At 42.0% G+C, this 14,859-nt stretch overlaps 1 protein-coding gene across 3 annotated transcripts in view; it reads right to left on the bottom strand.

The window, feature by feature from the left end:
• RALBP1 (ralA binding protein 1) overlaps positions 1-14,859 on the bottom strand; it is a 104,248-nt gene that overhangs the window by 18,016 nt on the left and 71,373 nt on the right. For all 3 annotated transcript variants that reach the window (XM_073631348.1, XM_073631349.1, XM_073631350.1), the window contains 3 exons: positions 13,338-13,781; positions 4,504-4,853; positions 1,942-2,103 (listed from right to left, as the gene is read on the bottom strand). In XM_073631348.1, coding sequence (XP_073487449.1) covers positions 1,942-2,103; positions 4,504-4,853; positions 13,338-13,781 — 956 coding nt within the window. The remainder of the gene's footprint in view (positions 1-1,941; positions 2,104-4,503; positions 4,854-13,337; positions 13,782-14,859) is intronic.

Here is a 14,859-nt window from a genome sequence, read left to right on the forward strand (position 1 = left end):
TGCACTGGTGTTTCTGGATTCTGAGTCATGGGGAAAGCAAAATAATTATCAAAGGGTCTGCGGGAAAAGTAACTGAACTGTATAAAACAGGAAAGGGATATAAAAAGATATCCAAGGAATTCAGAATGCCAATCAGCAGTGTTCAAACTCTAATCAAGAAGTGGAAAATGAGGGGTTCTGTTGAAACCAAAAGGTAGACCAATTAAAATTTCAGCCACAACTGCCAAGAAAATTGTTCGGAATGCAAAGAAAAACCCACAAAATAACTTCAGGTGAAATACAGGACTCTCTGAAAACATGTGGCTGTTTCAAGATGCACAATAAGGAGGCACTTGAAGAAAGATGGGCTGCATGGTCGAGTCGCCAGAAAAAAAAAAAACCTTACCACTCAAATGCCAGAAAGTATCCTGCTTAAAATACGCCAAACAGTACAGAGACAAGCCTCAAACCTTCTGGCACCAAGTCATTTGGAGTGATGAGACCAAAATTTAGCTTTTTGGCCACAACCTTAAACGCTACCTTTGGAGAGGAGTCAACAAGGCCTATGATGGAAGGTACACCATTCCTTTGAAACACGGAGGTGGATCGCTGATGTTTTGGGGATGTGTGAGCTACAAAGGCACAGGAAATTTGGTCAAAATTGATGGCAAGATGACTGCAGTATGTTATCAAAAAATACTGGAGGAACATTTGCATTCATCAGCCTGGAAGCTGCGCATGGGATGTACTTGGATATTCCAACATGACAATGATCCAAAACACAAGGCCTAGTTGACCTGTCATTGGCTATAGCAAAATAAAGTGAAGGTTCTGGAGTGGCCATCTCAGTCTCCTGACCTCAATATCATTGAGCCACTCTGGGGAGATCTCAAACGTGCAGTTCATGCAAGACAGTCCAAGAATTTACAGGAACTGGAGGCTTTTTGCCAAGAGGAATGGGCAGCTTTACCATCTGAGAAGATAAAGAGCCTCATCCACAAATACCACAAAAGACTTCAAGCTGTCATTGATGTTAAAGGGGGCAATACAAGGTATTAAGAACTGAGGTATGTAAACTTTTGATCAGGGTCATTTGGGTAGTTTCTGTTGTCATTATGATTTAAAAAGAGTAAACACAGTTGATTGATAATAAATGGCTTCAGCCAAACACTAACCATGAGTGAAAGAAAAGTTTTTGTGTCATTCATATTCTCTGAAAAATGGCCAAGAAATCAAATTCTACCAGGGTATGTAAACTTATGAGCACAACTTTAAATAATTATGGCGCACTGGAAGTCTGAGAATGTAGGTAACATGTTGAAGATGGAGAAATTTATATTTATATCAGCACAGAGGTTGCATGCTTAAATATGAGAAACTGTGGGCTCCTTGGTTTGATGTTCCTGGGTTTGCCCCAGTAGATCTGATCATGGACAGATTACTTATGGCGGCCATACACTAGACGAAAAATTGTTCGAAATCTGTCATTTGAAAAGTTTGTTCGTTTAACGTCTAGGTAAAGGGAAGGTATCGAAAATTGGTTGTAATGTTTTTGAGCCAAAAAAAAAAAAAAAAAAAAAAAATCGAAGGAAAAGTTTGGAAAACTTTGGCCGAATGAACGATAAATTGAAAGGTTAATGTGTTTCTCGCCCGAACAGTTTGCACTGGGCTTATGTGACAAAACTAAAAATGGATGTCCATTGAATGATCAATCAAATTTCGGTCATTACATGATGGCAAAACATCGGCTTGCCCACCAGATCATTGGAGGCAGCCATGATCCGGACCAGGGGGAGGGAGCAGCAGCAAGCCCCCTTTGTGGCACTTAGGTACCGACCAAAGGGACATCTGCTCCTCAGTCCTATTCGCCCATTATTCAAAACACAGTGTCTTCTACTGCTAACATCACCTTACATACTTATAACTTTACATACGATACCAAAAATAATAATAAGAAACAACCTGTCGTCTGATTTCTTCTTTAATGGTATCTTGTGTTTCAGGCAGTGCAGGCATGGTGGCCATATTGGACCAACGGAGAGGTTTAATTACTTTTTTAATGACTATTCCTCCAAAGAGTTCTTGAACGTGTGTAAAAAATACATATAGAACACGGTTACTGATCTGAAAGACAAGAAAAATAAGCTATGGCATTGCCTTGTCAATCTCACGTATTAGCCATTACACCACCACTTATAGGAGACAATACAGGATATGTTCATCCAAAATGGATTTCTCAGATATGGGAAGATTTTGGCAAAGTCAGTCATCCACGACCTTTACTTCACTTTTTGGAGATACTGGCTGTAACCTGTGTACCAGACAGCTGCTATCAGGTATAGGATAGAAGAATATTTTCACCAACCACGAGAAATCTGAACTAAGGACACATCCTACTGACTGTAAGTTGCGTTGTGCTGATTTTTTGGTTTGTGCTTTTGGCTGCACTTAGGCTTTACCATCTCAAAGTGAAGCTGAAGGTTGAGGAGAATAAAGCAAACATGTTGCTTTTCTCTGGATAAGCAAAGTACAGGTTTGCTTAAGTTTAGGTTCATACTGCTGCGATCCAGTTTTGATCCGACTTTCAGTGCAATTATGTGGTGCTACCTTGAAGTGGTTTGCATATTCTATGGGGCAAAAGTCATGCTGGAATCATGCCATAGTATAAGAACCTTTTCCAAAATTGCACCATGATGAGTGGTAATGATGTGCACGGACACCATTGAAAAAAATGTGATTTCCATTGTCATGCGATTCTGTGTGACTTAAGTCACATCTGAAAGCACACTAATGTGAACGGAGCCTAAAAGTGGAATTTTATCTCTTCCATTGATGCAGTAAAGCTTTTTCAAAGGTATATCTGGTCACAGAAAACTGTCTCCTTCCAGCAAAAATCCAATCTCCTCGAAATGGAGGCAGCGCTAGTAACTTGTAGGACCAGCATGTCAAACTGTTTTTCTGGGCACTCTTTGTAGGCCTCGTTGGTTTAGGAATATAAAATGAATGAGGCACCAGGCATTTTTCAAATCTACAGCTAATACTGCAGCTCCCTTTTCTCTAGGACAAAATGTTAAACATTGCAATTTTTACTAAAGTGTTATAACAGCCCTTTTCACTAAAAATCACATCAGCATGCAGAGTTGCCATTTTAAAATTCATTAAAGTTGATGAAAAGCCCAAGTCTAACTAATTTTAAAAATGTTCCCTCACCCTTCTTCTTACCTATCCTGTCAAATCTGTATAAAAAAAGGATATGTGTACTTACCTATTGTTAAACCGCTCCAGTCCAGTCACATGACTCCACAGAATCAGCTCCGCTGGGTCAAAAAGTTGCTGCTGCAGTTGAGAGGAGGGAGCGCCAACAACAACTGGGCCATGGGAGCATACGGGTGGCATCATGGCTCCCAGAATTCCCATCTGTTGTCAAGCGCTCCCTGTGCCGGAGCTACATAATCACGTGATCAGATCAGAGTGAATTAAAAATAGGCAAGTACACACTTTTTTTTTTTAGAGTTAGACAGGATAGGTAGGAGAGATGAGGGAACATTTTATAGAATAGTTTTTCTTCCACTTTAAACAAACATTTTTTGCTTTTACTTTAAGCTGTAGTAAAGACAACTTTTTTTTTTTTTAAATTTCCCCCGGCAGCCTTAATCCATAATGTACTAGTATGCACTGCATATTAATACATTATGACAGACTTACCTACAAAACGCAGCCATCCCGCACTGCACTCTCACCACTGTCCCTTGTCCCTGGCAGCTTCCATCTTCGCCCGGTCTTTCTTCCAGATTTGCGATCTTTGGCTGCTTGATTGGCTGTGCCGGGGGCGACGTCATTCCCATGCATGCACATGGGAGTCACATCACAGCAGCACACAGAGCGGGCCATAAATATGTTCTGCTGCAGCTCAGATCACATTACTCGTTGACCGGCAGGGGGAAGATATACGACAGAAGAGACTTCTAGGGTCTCTTCTGTTAAAAAAAACACAGCCTGTCCGATTTTTATAAAAAACTGACTTTACTACCACTTTAACAACGACTGTTTTCCACTTCCTGGCAAAGTAAGGCACTCGTGATGTAATCAGGGCCTCACAGTTGCATCATGGGAAGGTTATATCACGTCCTTCTCAGATGATGCACTGTCACATGTTCCAGGAAGTAAAGGAAGATGGATTAATTTGCCCTTAGTAAAAATGGCCACCATGAGAAGAATGGGAGAAAGAAAAAAAAATAGCAAAGAATAAAAAGCCCACATTTATCTATAAGTATCTGTTTTGTAGACTATTACTAAACCATTGGAAACATGCATTTATTGTAATTTTTAAAAGGTAATGGTGAAGTTCCTATTCTAAATTGCTATAATTTTTTTGCTGGAATTCAGTAGACATTATGTGGCCCCATTAAGACCAATTCCACTGTAAAAGAGGATGCACACCATGCTGATGTCCCAGCATTGTTGACATTCAGAATAGGTAAACAGCTTATACAGGAAATACCTAAAAATCAAATAGTTCAGTACCTGGACAGTTGGGCTGAGCACAATAGAAATATTTTGTATATTCATTTTAGTTTCAAGTTCTTTCTCTATGACATGGTCCATGTGAACAATCAACCATGAAATCAAGTAAAGGTTGCATTCTGGCAGCTCTTTTAAGAGACGCTGGCACTCTTGCAGCCTTTCAGCTTCAGAGCTTTTTCCACATGCTTCTTCAAACCGAGGCATCAGGTCTTTGGTAAGCACATTCTCAGGTAGCTCCCGCAAGTATTGCTTCAGTAGGCTGGCAACTGTATAAGGCTCATAGTCATCAAGATTTGGAGATTCCTCTCGATCATATGCTGCCTTCAGCTCATCAACCTTTGACTTGATTCCTGAAAAGAGAACATCAATTTGAAAATATTGCTTCTATGCAACAAGAAAGTGTGATGTCTAAAGGCTAACCGCAGTAACCAGTAAGATTTCAGTAGTCAGATCAGTACCAGGTAAAATATGATTGGTTGCTATGAGTTACTGCACATCGCATCATCTTATTAAATAAGCTTGACTGTGACCTACAGGAAATCATAACTACACTAAAACCTAATTTAACATTTATAATTGTTATATAAAAATGATTTTGTAATGTATGGCTCCTAAAAAAAGGCATCTCTCTCTCTGATGGTACAATCCCCGTATCTTCTTTTCATTATGTATCAAGCTCTCATTGATCTCTGTATTGAAGTGATGTATGAATTCATCCTCAAAGCTATGAAAAAAAATACAGTCACTTTTTTTTCCCATTACTAGATCATTTAAATGGAACTTTAGTCAGAAATTTAAGTATTGACAAAATGCTTCCTGCTGGCCTTTCATATCTATGGCTATATAAAACATTTGAAATAAGTACTTATGCTGTTTAAAATCCAGTAGTTTACTCCCTTTTCCGGTTTCACGCAGCCAAGTGGCATCTTTTCTTGGCACTTTGCCGAAAATTATAGCAGTGAGGCAGTCACTAGAGGGATAAGATAAGACAGCCTATGTGTACCCATAATTTATCAGTTTCTTGGTTAAATGGGTTGTAATGGTAAGTGTTTTTTCACCTTAATGCATCCTATGCATTAAGGTGAAATCACACCTGTCAGTGACCGGCCCCCAGCCCCCCATTTTATTTACCTGAACCCTCGAACTTGTCCCACGGGGATGAGCCTTCTCGGCTGCTGATTGGATAGATTTATAGCAGCGCAGCCATTGGCTCCCACTGCTGTCAATCAAATCCAATGACGCACTGGGGGCGGGGCCGAGTCCTGCATTCGGCGTCTATGGACGCCGAATCCTGGACTCGGGAGCGTGCCCGCAACGTAACCCCCCGGGAGAGCGCTTCTCCCAGGGGGTTATCTGATGCGGGGAGGAGCCGAGACAGCCGCCGAGGGACCCCAGAAGACCAGGATCGGGACCACTGTGTGCAAAATGAGCTGCACAGTGGAGGTAAGAATGATATGCTTGTTATTTAAAAAAAAAAAAAAATACCTTTAGTGTCACTTTAAACCAAGCTTTTGACTGGTCGAGAAGAGCTGCATGGTAGTATCGGCGTATGTTAGGAAACCCTGCTCCTCCTATCTGTCGCTGTTTTAGTAGGAGAGATAAGGATAGTTTAGCCATTTTGCCTTTCCACAAGAACTTCCTAAACAATTTTTCTGCCTTGGAAAAGAGTTTCCGGTAGGCTTATAGGGATGGTGCGAAAGTAATAGATCATTTTTGGCAGTAGTCATTTTTAGAGCTGCAATCTTCCCTAGCCAGGTAAGTTCATGCGTGGAGATTTGTTCTAAATCTTTTTTTATTATTTAGTAGGGCAGGGTAATTATTTTCATATGTATCAGATGTAGGGAAGGAAAGGGTGACCCCTAAATATTGAAGGTTTTGGTAGCCCATTGAAACAACACTTTAAGCTTTTTTAAGGTAGAGATCAGCAAAAACATAGGCAAGATAGAGGACTTTGTGGCATTTAGCTTATAATAAGACACAGAACCGAAAGAGTTCAGTATTTGATGAACCCTTACCAGGGAAGAAGCCGGGGTTGTCAGGGTTAGAACCACATCGTCAGCAAAGAGGCCAATCTTGTGGTCCTGATCAGTTATACGAATGCCTTTAATAAGGCTGTCTGTTCTAATGGCCTCTGCCAGAGGCTCCATCACCAATGAAAAAAAATCTAAAGAGACAGGGGGCATCCCTGTTGGGTACCATCAGTGATATAAAATTTATTGGACATAGCGTTGGATGCCTACATGATCCTACCTGATCTGCTTTTATTAGATGGGGAGTTATTTCTGCTAATCTGTTGGCTAAAATTTTAGAGTAGATTTTTAAATGATTGAGAAGCGAGATAGGCTTAAAATTTTGAGGACTGTCTGGCTTCTTTCCAGGTTTAGGAAGAGCTACTATAATGGCTTGGAGCATCTCTTCGGGGAATGAGGTGGAGGCAATGACATTATTAAAAAGCTTGCATATGTGTTGTACTAATATAGATTTAGAGGTCTAGTAGTACTCAGCGGAAAAGCCATCTGCCCCTGGAGATTTATTAGAAGGTAGTGAATTGATGGCTTGAAGGATTTCCTTATCTGAAACGTCAGAGTTTAAAGTGGTTGTAAACACTTTTGTCTTACTTTTATCTATAGGTAAGCCTAGAATAAGGCTTACCTATAGGTAGTGGAAATATCTCCTAAACATGCGCCGTTTAGGAGATATTTCACTTGTAGTGTGTCGATGTCGTCATCGGCGCATGCGATGTGAAGAAACGGACCACTGTGCCGTTTCTTCCCCAGCGTGTGCCGTGACTGACGGCTTTCACACTGGGGTGCTGCTCTGGCAGGACGTCAAATCCCCAGACGACGTCCTATCGTGACGAAACGCGTAGGGAGTAGCCTACGACGGTGACGTCATCACGTTCTCGGACGGGCTTGCAGTACAGGAAGTGAATCGCGGTACACGGAGACACCGCCACTGTGTCTAATACCTCTTATGCTACATATTTTCTGCTAAATTGTAAGTGCAATTCCTTTATTCTATTAAAACCTTTTTATCATACGTTATTGCGCTATGGATGTGTTTTGTTTTCTATTCCCGGTTATGATCGATTGCTAAAGCTACTGGTCCGCTTTGTACCCTTGGTTTTGGGAGACCATAATCCCTATGCTGGGCGAGACTGCCGTAATAGCAGTCATCGCCGTCCGGTAAGCAGATTCTACTTATACACTCCTTGGTGGATCATCTATTGGCACTTTTTGTCACATCTTTCCTGGATGGGTGCTTGTTATTTCTCTGTGGACTCATATATTTTTTGGACTCTTTTTCATATACATTTTTTTTCACATGCATTTGTGATTTAAGTTCTTTGTTTATCACTGACCGATTTTGTTAATTTATATCTACTGATTGATGTGATGTCACTTGGTGGGACCTCATTTCTTTTTATGTCACTTATATATCTTTAGCGCTGCACTTTGCTGTTTACCATACTTTTAGGAGTCAGATACTGGACTTTTTAAGGTGCTGGCAGCTTCTCTCTCCTACATTTGTTTTTTGTTTCTTTAGATCTGAGCGCAGCTTTGACTCTGTTTTGGGTTTTTATATATTTTACACTCTTTAATAACCAATGAGACCCGATGCATGATCAAAGCAGGTGATAGAGTGAATGTTTACTGAAATCATATTATGCAGAAATGGCAATTCAGACACAAATAGATATATTCTAGAGTAAGACCTGTAAGGCACTAAATGATAAGTGAAGTCCTTTTCAGTATAGTTGGCACAGCACCACATGACATATAGCTCAAAAGAGTGCAAAAAGAACTGCAGCTCGTATTATGCAGATTGTTGGGGAGAGGAGCAGTCTAGGCTTATCCACCACACAATTAAAAATTTCCACAGTACAAGAGAAGGCCCTTTTTTAATTTATCCACTTTTTTTCTGAGGGAGTGGATAAAAGGTAGTTGTCTAGAGTTAGGAGCGTAAATGTTAACAAGGGTATAGGTCACATTGTTCATATCACATATAAGTATTATGTACCTCCCCAGTTTGTCTTTTATAACGTCATGCAGCTCTAAAGCTACAGAAAGCTTTAGGCAATAAGTACTCTGCATTTCTTGGAAGATCCAGACGTTGTAAATATCTGAGGGAACAGTTTGTCTGTACATTTGGGTTGTTTTTGGTCCGCTAATTGGGTCTCTTGTATGCATAGCACATCGCTCCTCAGGGATTTTGCTTCCTGCCACATAGCCTGTCTTTTGAAAGGGCTATTAAGTTGGACGTTTATTTCATTGCATAGAATATTAATTTATTCTGGCCACTGAAATGAAAAAACGCTCAAGTGCTAAACACGCCTAGCACTCAGATACATTTTGGCGCATTTATGCATTTTTTCCTGCCAAACTGCTCCTCTCCTGCACGCACAAGTGATGGTTTTCTTTTTCTGCTCTATACGCCTCTGCCACTAAAGGCCTGTAAACACCTATGTGTGCATGGGCACATAGGCTAACATAGAGAGGAGTTAAAAGGCAGAAAAAAAAAAAGTATAACGCCTGCAAAACAGGTGTTTTTGTGCTCAAGTGTGCATGAGGGCTAAACTTACAAAGAGTGGCTCATCTTATCTACTCGATTTTGTTCTCCTTCAGCAGCACTGTGAATCCAAGCACCCTGCAACTCCTGTACCTATCCCTCTTAATGTCGGGGGACAACGACCGGTTCAATAAAAACTGGCCGACATTTGGCCCATGTGTATGTCTGTCAGACGAGCATGCTGGAAAACCAACAGCCGACCAGCTTCCAATCAGTGCTCTCAGCGAATGGTGGCACTGGTGGGCACTAATGGGTGGTACTGAAGAGCATTGATAGGTGGCACTGATAGCTGGCACTGATGGGTGGCAGTGATGGGCACTGATCGGCACTGGTCAATGCAATATGGCAACCTGGAGGCATTCTGTATACAGATGGAGTACAGAACACACCCCAAAAAATAGGATTTTTATAACAGCTTACCTGTAAAATTCTTTTCTTTTAAGGTACATCACGGGACACAGAGTCTCAGTAATTACTAATGGGTTATATGGGTATCACTAGGTGATTGGACACTGGCACACCCTAGACAGGACGTTCAACCCCCTATATAATCCCCTCCCCTTACTGGGAGTACCTCAGTTTTGTAGCAAAACAATATAAGTGTATGAGTAGAGGGGTGGGACCTCTGATTTTACAGGAAAGCTGTTATAAAAATCCTATTTTCTTTCTCGTACATCACGGGACACAGAGTCTCAGTAATTACTGATGGGATGTCCCAGAGCAATGCTATTTGAGGGGAGGGAAACCACACAAGTAGGGTGTAATCAGACCTGAGGACCTTGTACCGCTGCCTGCAGCACACTACGCCCAAAGGCGATATCCTCATGCCTTCTCACATCCACCTGATAAAATTTGGGTAATGTATTAACTGACGACCAGGTTGCGGCCTTGCAGATTTGAGCCATGGAGGCCTGGTGATGCACTGTCCACGAAGCACTAATAGCCCTAGTGGAGTGGCGCCTTGATCTGAAAAGGCGGAACTTTCTGCTTCAAACCATAAGCCTGAACAATTACTTGTCGAATCCATTTATAAAGGAGGCTTTAGAGTTTTGTCTTGTAGACTTCTTCCCCCATGACTTCTTTTGTCCCTGGGGTTGACTCTGAAATTTAGTTCTTGAGCCTGACGGAGGAGGCGGTCATGACTGCCTGGAGGCTGATGCTCCTGGCACTGGAGACAGAGCACGTTTAAAAGAGGGACGTTTACTCCTTTTCTTAACCATCAAGAGGGTACTTTTCCCACTGGAGATCCTTTGGATATAATTGTCCAAATCCTCTCCGAACAGCTTTGCACCACGAAAGGAAATCCAGCCAGAAGCTTCTTACATGGTGATTCAGCTGACCAATTTTTCAACCATAAGACTCTACGCATATGCACCAACCCAAACGTAAGGCAAGAGGTCTGGAGGATAGAGTCTCTGATTGCATCCACTGCAAAACACAAAGCCGCTGGTAGGTTGGCCAACCCCCGGGCTTGCTGTTCAGGTAAAACTTTGAGGACCTGTGTTTAACATGGTCTCTCAGGTATTGACAAACACCAATTGCTGCCACTGCAGGTTGAGCCACTGAACCTGCCAAGGAGAAAACATTTAACAGGAATTCCATTTTCTTATCAGTTGGATCCCTGAGCATCTGAGCATTGTCAACAGGACAAGTCAGACTTTATTTACAGAGGATATGGTGGTGTCAATTGCCGGTATACCCCACATCTTTGTAAATTCTCCCTCCATAGGATAAAGTGTTGAAAACTTTTTAGGAGGGAAAAAATGTTTATCTGGGTGATCCCACTCAGGATAAATAGCTTTTCCAGTAAACCATGAAGCAGGAGAGGAGGTTTCAGTGAACCCAAACAAGAGGAGGGTTCTTTAACTGACTCAGATACGGGTAACTTAAATGTGGAGCGGACCAATCCGGCAAGAATTTGCCCCAGTAACCTCTCTTCCTGAGAAGGTGAAGAGGGTCCTTCCCCACGTGATTCCTCAGAAGAGGAGTCATCAGTTTCATCCTGATCCTTTTTCCCCACAGTTCCTCTGTTTGAGGGTCCTGGGTGGCAGAGGGGGACCTAGTGCGTTTTCTTCCACTGAGTGACGATGCGATTAAGGTCACTAGTCTTTCCTCTAATCCATTTAAGGTTGAGGAAAAAACCTCCTGAGTAATGTACACAGGGGCTGTAGTGCCAGAAGCAGTTGCAGCCCCTGACCCCAACGGCTCAGCCTGGCCAGCTTCCCCAGGTCCTTCGGGGGGGGGGGGAGTGTGGTGATCCCTTAGAGCCCCTATTTTTCGAGGTACTTGTACCTCTTCTGCCCATAGTGCCAAGCAACAAGGCAGAGGTATTACCAGAATGCACTGACTGCTGAGCAATGTAGTTCAGCAACTGCAGCTGCTACCAAGTCTCAGTCTGGTGCTTAAGTAGATGTTGCCTTGGGAATGCCTGTGTCTCCCAGGCTCACGTGCGCCCGTCTACTTTGTGTCCTTCTGAAAAGAATGCACTTTATGGCTTGTGTGTAGCCTGTGATGTGGGCATCTAACCACGTCGATGTCACATTAACGCTCTGCCCCCCCTTCTCCGTCCACCCCTTCCGCCCCCCTCGTCTTTTCAAAAAAAGACAGCTTTCCCGCGCGAGCCGAGGCTCTGATCCTCAGGACAAGCCTGGAGAGGAGGCTGGGGTGGAGGAGGGAAGAGGGCCGGTGGATGGGAAGCCGCCGTAATAACGGTGGGCGGTGTAGCATACTACCGCTTCCCTGCGCACAACCTAAGCCGTGGGGGGAGAATCCCTGTAGGAGAAAACCCCCCCTATCCACATCCTACCTGGAGCATGGCTTGGAGGAGCGTACAGCATGGACACCGAGACAAACTGAACAAGCATGAAAGGTATGTGCCCTTGACAGCCCCCCCCTGGCGACTATAGGCATAGCATACATTTACTTAAAGAAGAAACCTATTAGAACTAGAAAAATTCTTAAGGAGTCTCCCTTACCTTTTCCAGCTGCAGGGTTCTGTGTAACAGACCCAATCTTCACCTCTCACGGTGGGCTCCGTTTAGAGAAAAACCTTCAGAGACTGGGGCCCCCTATGTATAGGGGGGATCCGCAGTTCTGGGCCTGTAAAGCACCCCGCCAGGGATATGGCTGAAAAAAACAAATATTGGATCCTGAGGTCCAGCTCTCTAAAAAGAGAAGCGTTACAAGTAAAACCTTGTTTCTTCGGACACGAGCCTTGGGTACCATCCAATTCGGCCTGGAAAAGACACTTTGAATGGATCCGGTTGCATGGCTTGCCCCAGTATAGGATATTCCAGTGGAGCTCAGCACAGCACATCTTTACTCGTGACCAACACCTAAGACAATGGCAAAAAACTGAGGTACTCCCAGTAAGGGGAGGGATTATATAGGGGGTTGAACTTCCTGTCTAGGGTGTGCCAGTGTCCAATCACCTAGTGATACCCATATAACCCATCAGTAATTACTGAGACTCTTTGTCCCGTGATGTACGAGAAAGAAATGTAATTTCCCGCTTGTGTGACTGGCTGACTGATTTTCCCAGAAGTCTGCTTTAAGATACAAGTCAGATATCAGGCATCCCCTGTAATAAAAATGTCATTTTTGGTGAGATACTCCAAAGGGGAAATCATGTGTAAAGGGATGCAGACCCTGACCCTCAGAGTCCTGCAAGTGCAGCAGCTGATTGATAATTATAAAATTCCTTCCATACAGATTCACTCAGCACATGGACACAAAGGCCTATTCCTTCAGAATAACAAAAAGGTAGGAATCTGCAACAAGTGCAGTAACATATCAATTAAATTTTAGATTTTTCACCTATTATATAAAAGGTTAGCTAGAATATGCGTGGTTTCTGTTGGCAATACATAACTATCCTTTTCCTTTGTTTTTTTATGATGTACAAGGTATAAGAATAAGAATCCTTAAAATAAAAAAAAATGTCATCTACAGTACAATGTTCCTGTGAGCGAATAGTGATGTTAAAGGATAAGTTCACTTTTTGTAACATGTTACACTCATATTCAGGGTGCAACATGTAAGATAGATGTTACAAGTTCTAGACAGGTATAAGAAGTTGGCACATTCTTCACCACATTTAGAATGCATGAGGGACACTTTCACAAAATCAGCCTGTGCCAGTCTCTATGAATTCCAGGGAATGTATATCCAGTGTTAGTGTGAGCACATCTACAAAAAAAACCATCTACTAGCAGTAATTGGCCTTTAGAAAGTCACTAACAAGCAAAACCATTAGCTGACCATACCTGACACTCTGTAGATGCCTTCACATTTCATACCATGTTGCTCGATGAAATCAATGCACTCTCGGAACACTGCCGGTAGTCGGATCCCATCACACATCATGGTCCTTTCTGCCGCTTTAGCCAGTGGGATTCCAAACACTGGACGCAACCTGGGCACATCTACAGGGGGAGGCTCTGGTTCTGCTGTGGGTTTTTTTTTTTTTTTTTTTTCTTTCCACTGTTTGACCACATCGGCAGCAGTCAGGTCCTTGGACTTCTTCTCTTTGTGCTTGTCTTCTTTGTGCTTCTCTTCTTTAGGCTTTTCCTTTATTTTAAAGTCTTTCTCCTTCTTCTTGGAAAAACTTGGTTTCTTAAATACATGGATCCCCTTGGATCTCTTCATTTTGGACGGGCTTTCTGCTTCATCTCCGGAGCTATCCTCCTGGAAGGCAGCATAACCTTCCGCTGGAATACAAAAGGAACAAGGTTAAGGTTATAACTATGAACAAGTTTAAACACTTATACTAAGAAAACTATAAACGTTTGGAGTCAATTGTCTTCCTTTTTTAAATGCATACACTAAATATACACTAAAAACATACTACTACTTGCCTGGAAGCACAATTTCCCTGATTTAAACTTCCAACTAAAGAGCCAATGAGTCACTGAGCTGGATACAAATATTTTTCTTTTCATCAAAGTAGTAAATGGAGAGCCTTTAAAAAAAAAAAAAAAAAAAAAAAGTATTCCTGAGACAGACATTGAGACTGCCGTAGCCAATTTTCATCCTGAAAATGATAGCTTCCAGGCTGTCATGCTTAACCTCTTGTTTGAAAACTTTGCTTCTGTTACCTGGAACAAGCATGTAAATAAGGATTCTGGACTCTGATTTTACAGATAGACAAACGTGTTTCCAGCCAGCCCAATTAGAAAGGGGTTGGCTAGCTGTACCCATGTGTCTCTCAGGAAAGTTTGGCTTTAAAACATAAAAATACTCCACCTGCTAGCTCAAAACCAGAAAAACAATTATGCTATACTTCATATTTACCTGATTCTATAAAAAATATATACTTTTAAATATGACCACAATAAGGATAGTATGTACAAAACCACTATATATCCCTTAGGGCAAAGAATCACAGAGGAATGCAAAAGAAATTAGCTTTTTATAGTGGCAATTAAAATGGTTGATAAAAAAATGATGTCTTTTATTTTGCATTGTTGTTTCACTAGCTATGGGGCTCAAACAATTATGATGCCAACCTGCTGTTACAAACAGTCAGAATCTAAGGACTAAAAAGCAGAACATTTGGATGTAAAAAGGTCCACAAAGGACTAAACCAAGGCTGATTTCCAAACACAGAAGACACTAGGATGCAACCAACCTCCAGAGGCATACAAGTGGAAAACATAACATCTCGATGAAAGTCTTTATTCTTAAGCTTAGAAAATAAAATCCTCTTCCTGGAGATTATCTTTAGGGATTTGTGGTTTAAATATTCAGTTGAAATGTGCAAATCTAATTGGTGGAAAACATTAGGAG

This window comes from Aquarana catesbeiana, linkage group LG05 (assembly GCF_042186555.1).
Source record: "Aquarana catesbeiana isolate 2022-GZ linkage group LG05, ASM4218655v1, whole genome shotgun sequence".
NCBI classification, from domain to species: Eukaryota; Metazoa; Chordata; class Amphibia; order Anura; family Ranidae; genus Aquarana; species Aquarana catesbeiana.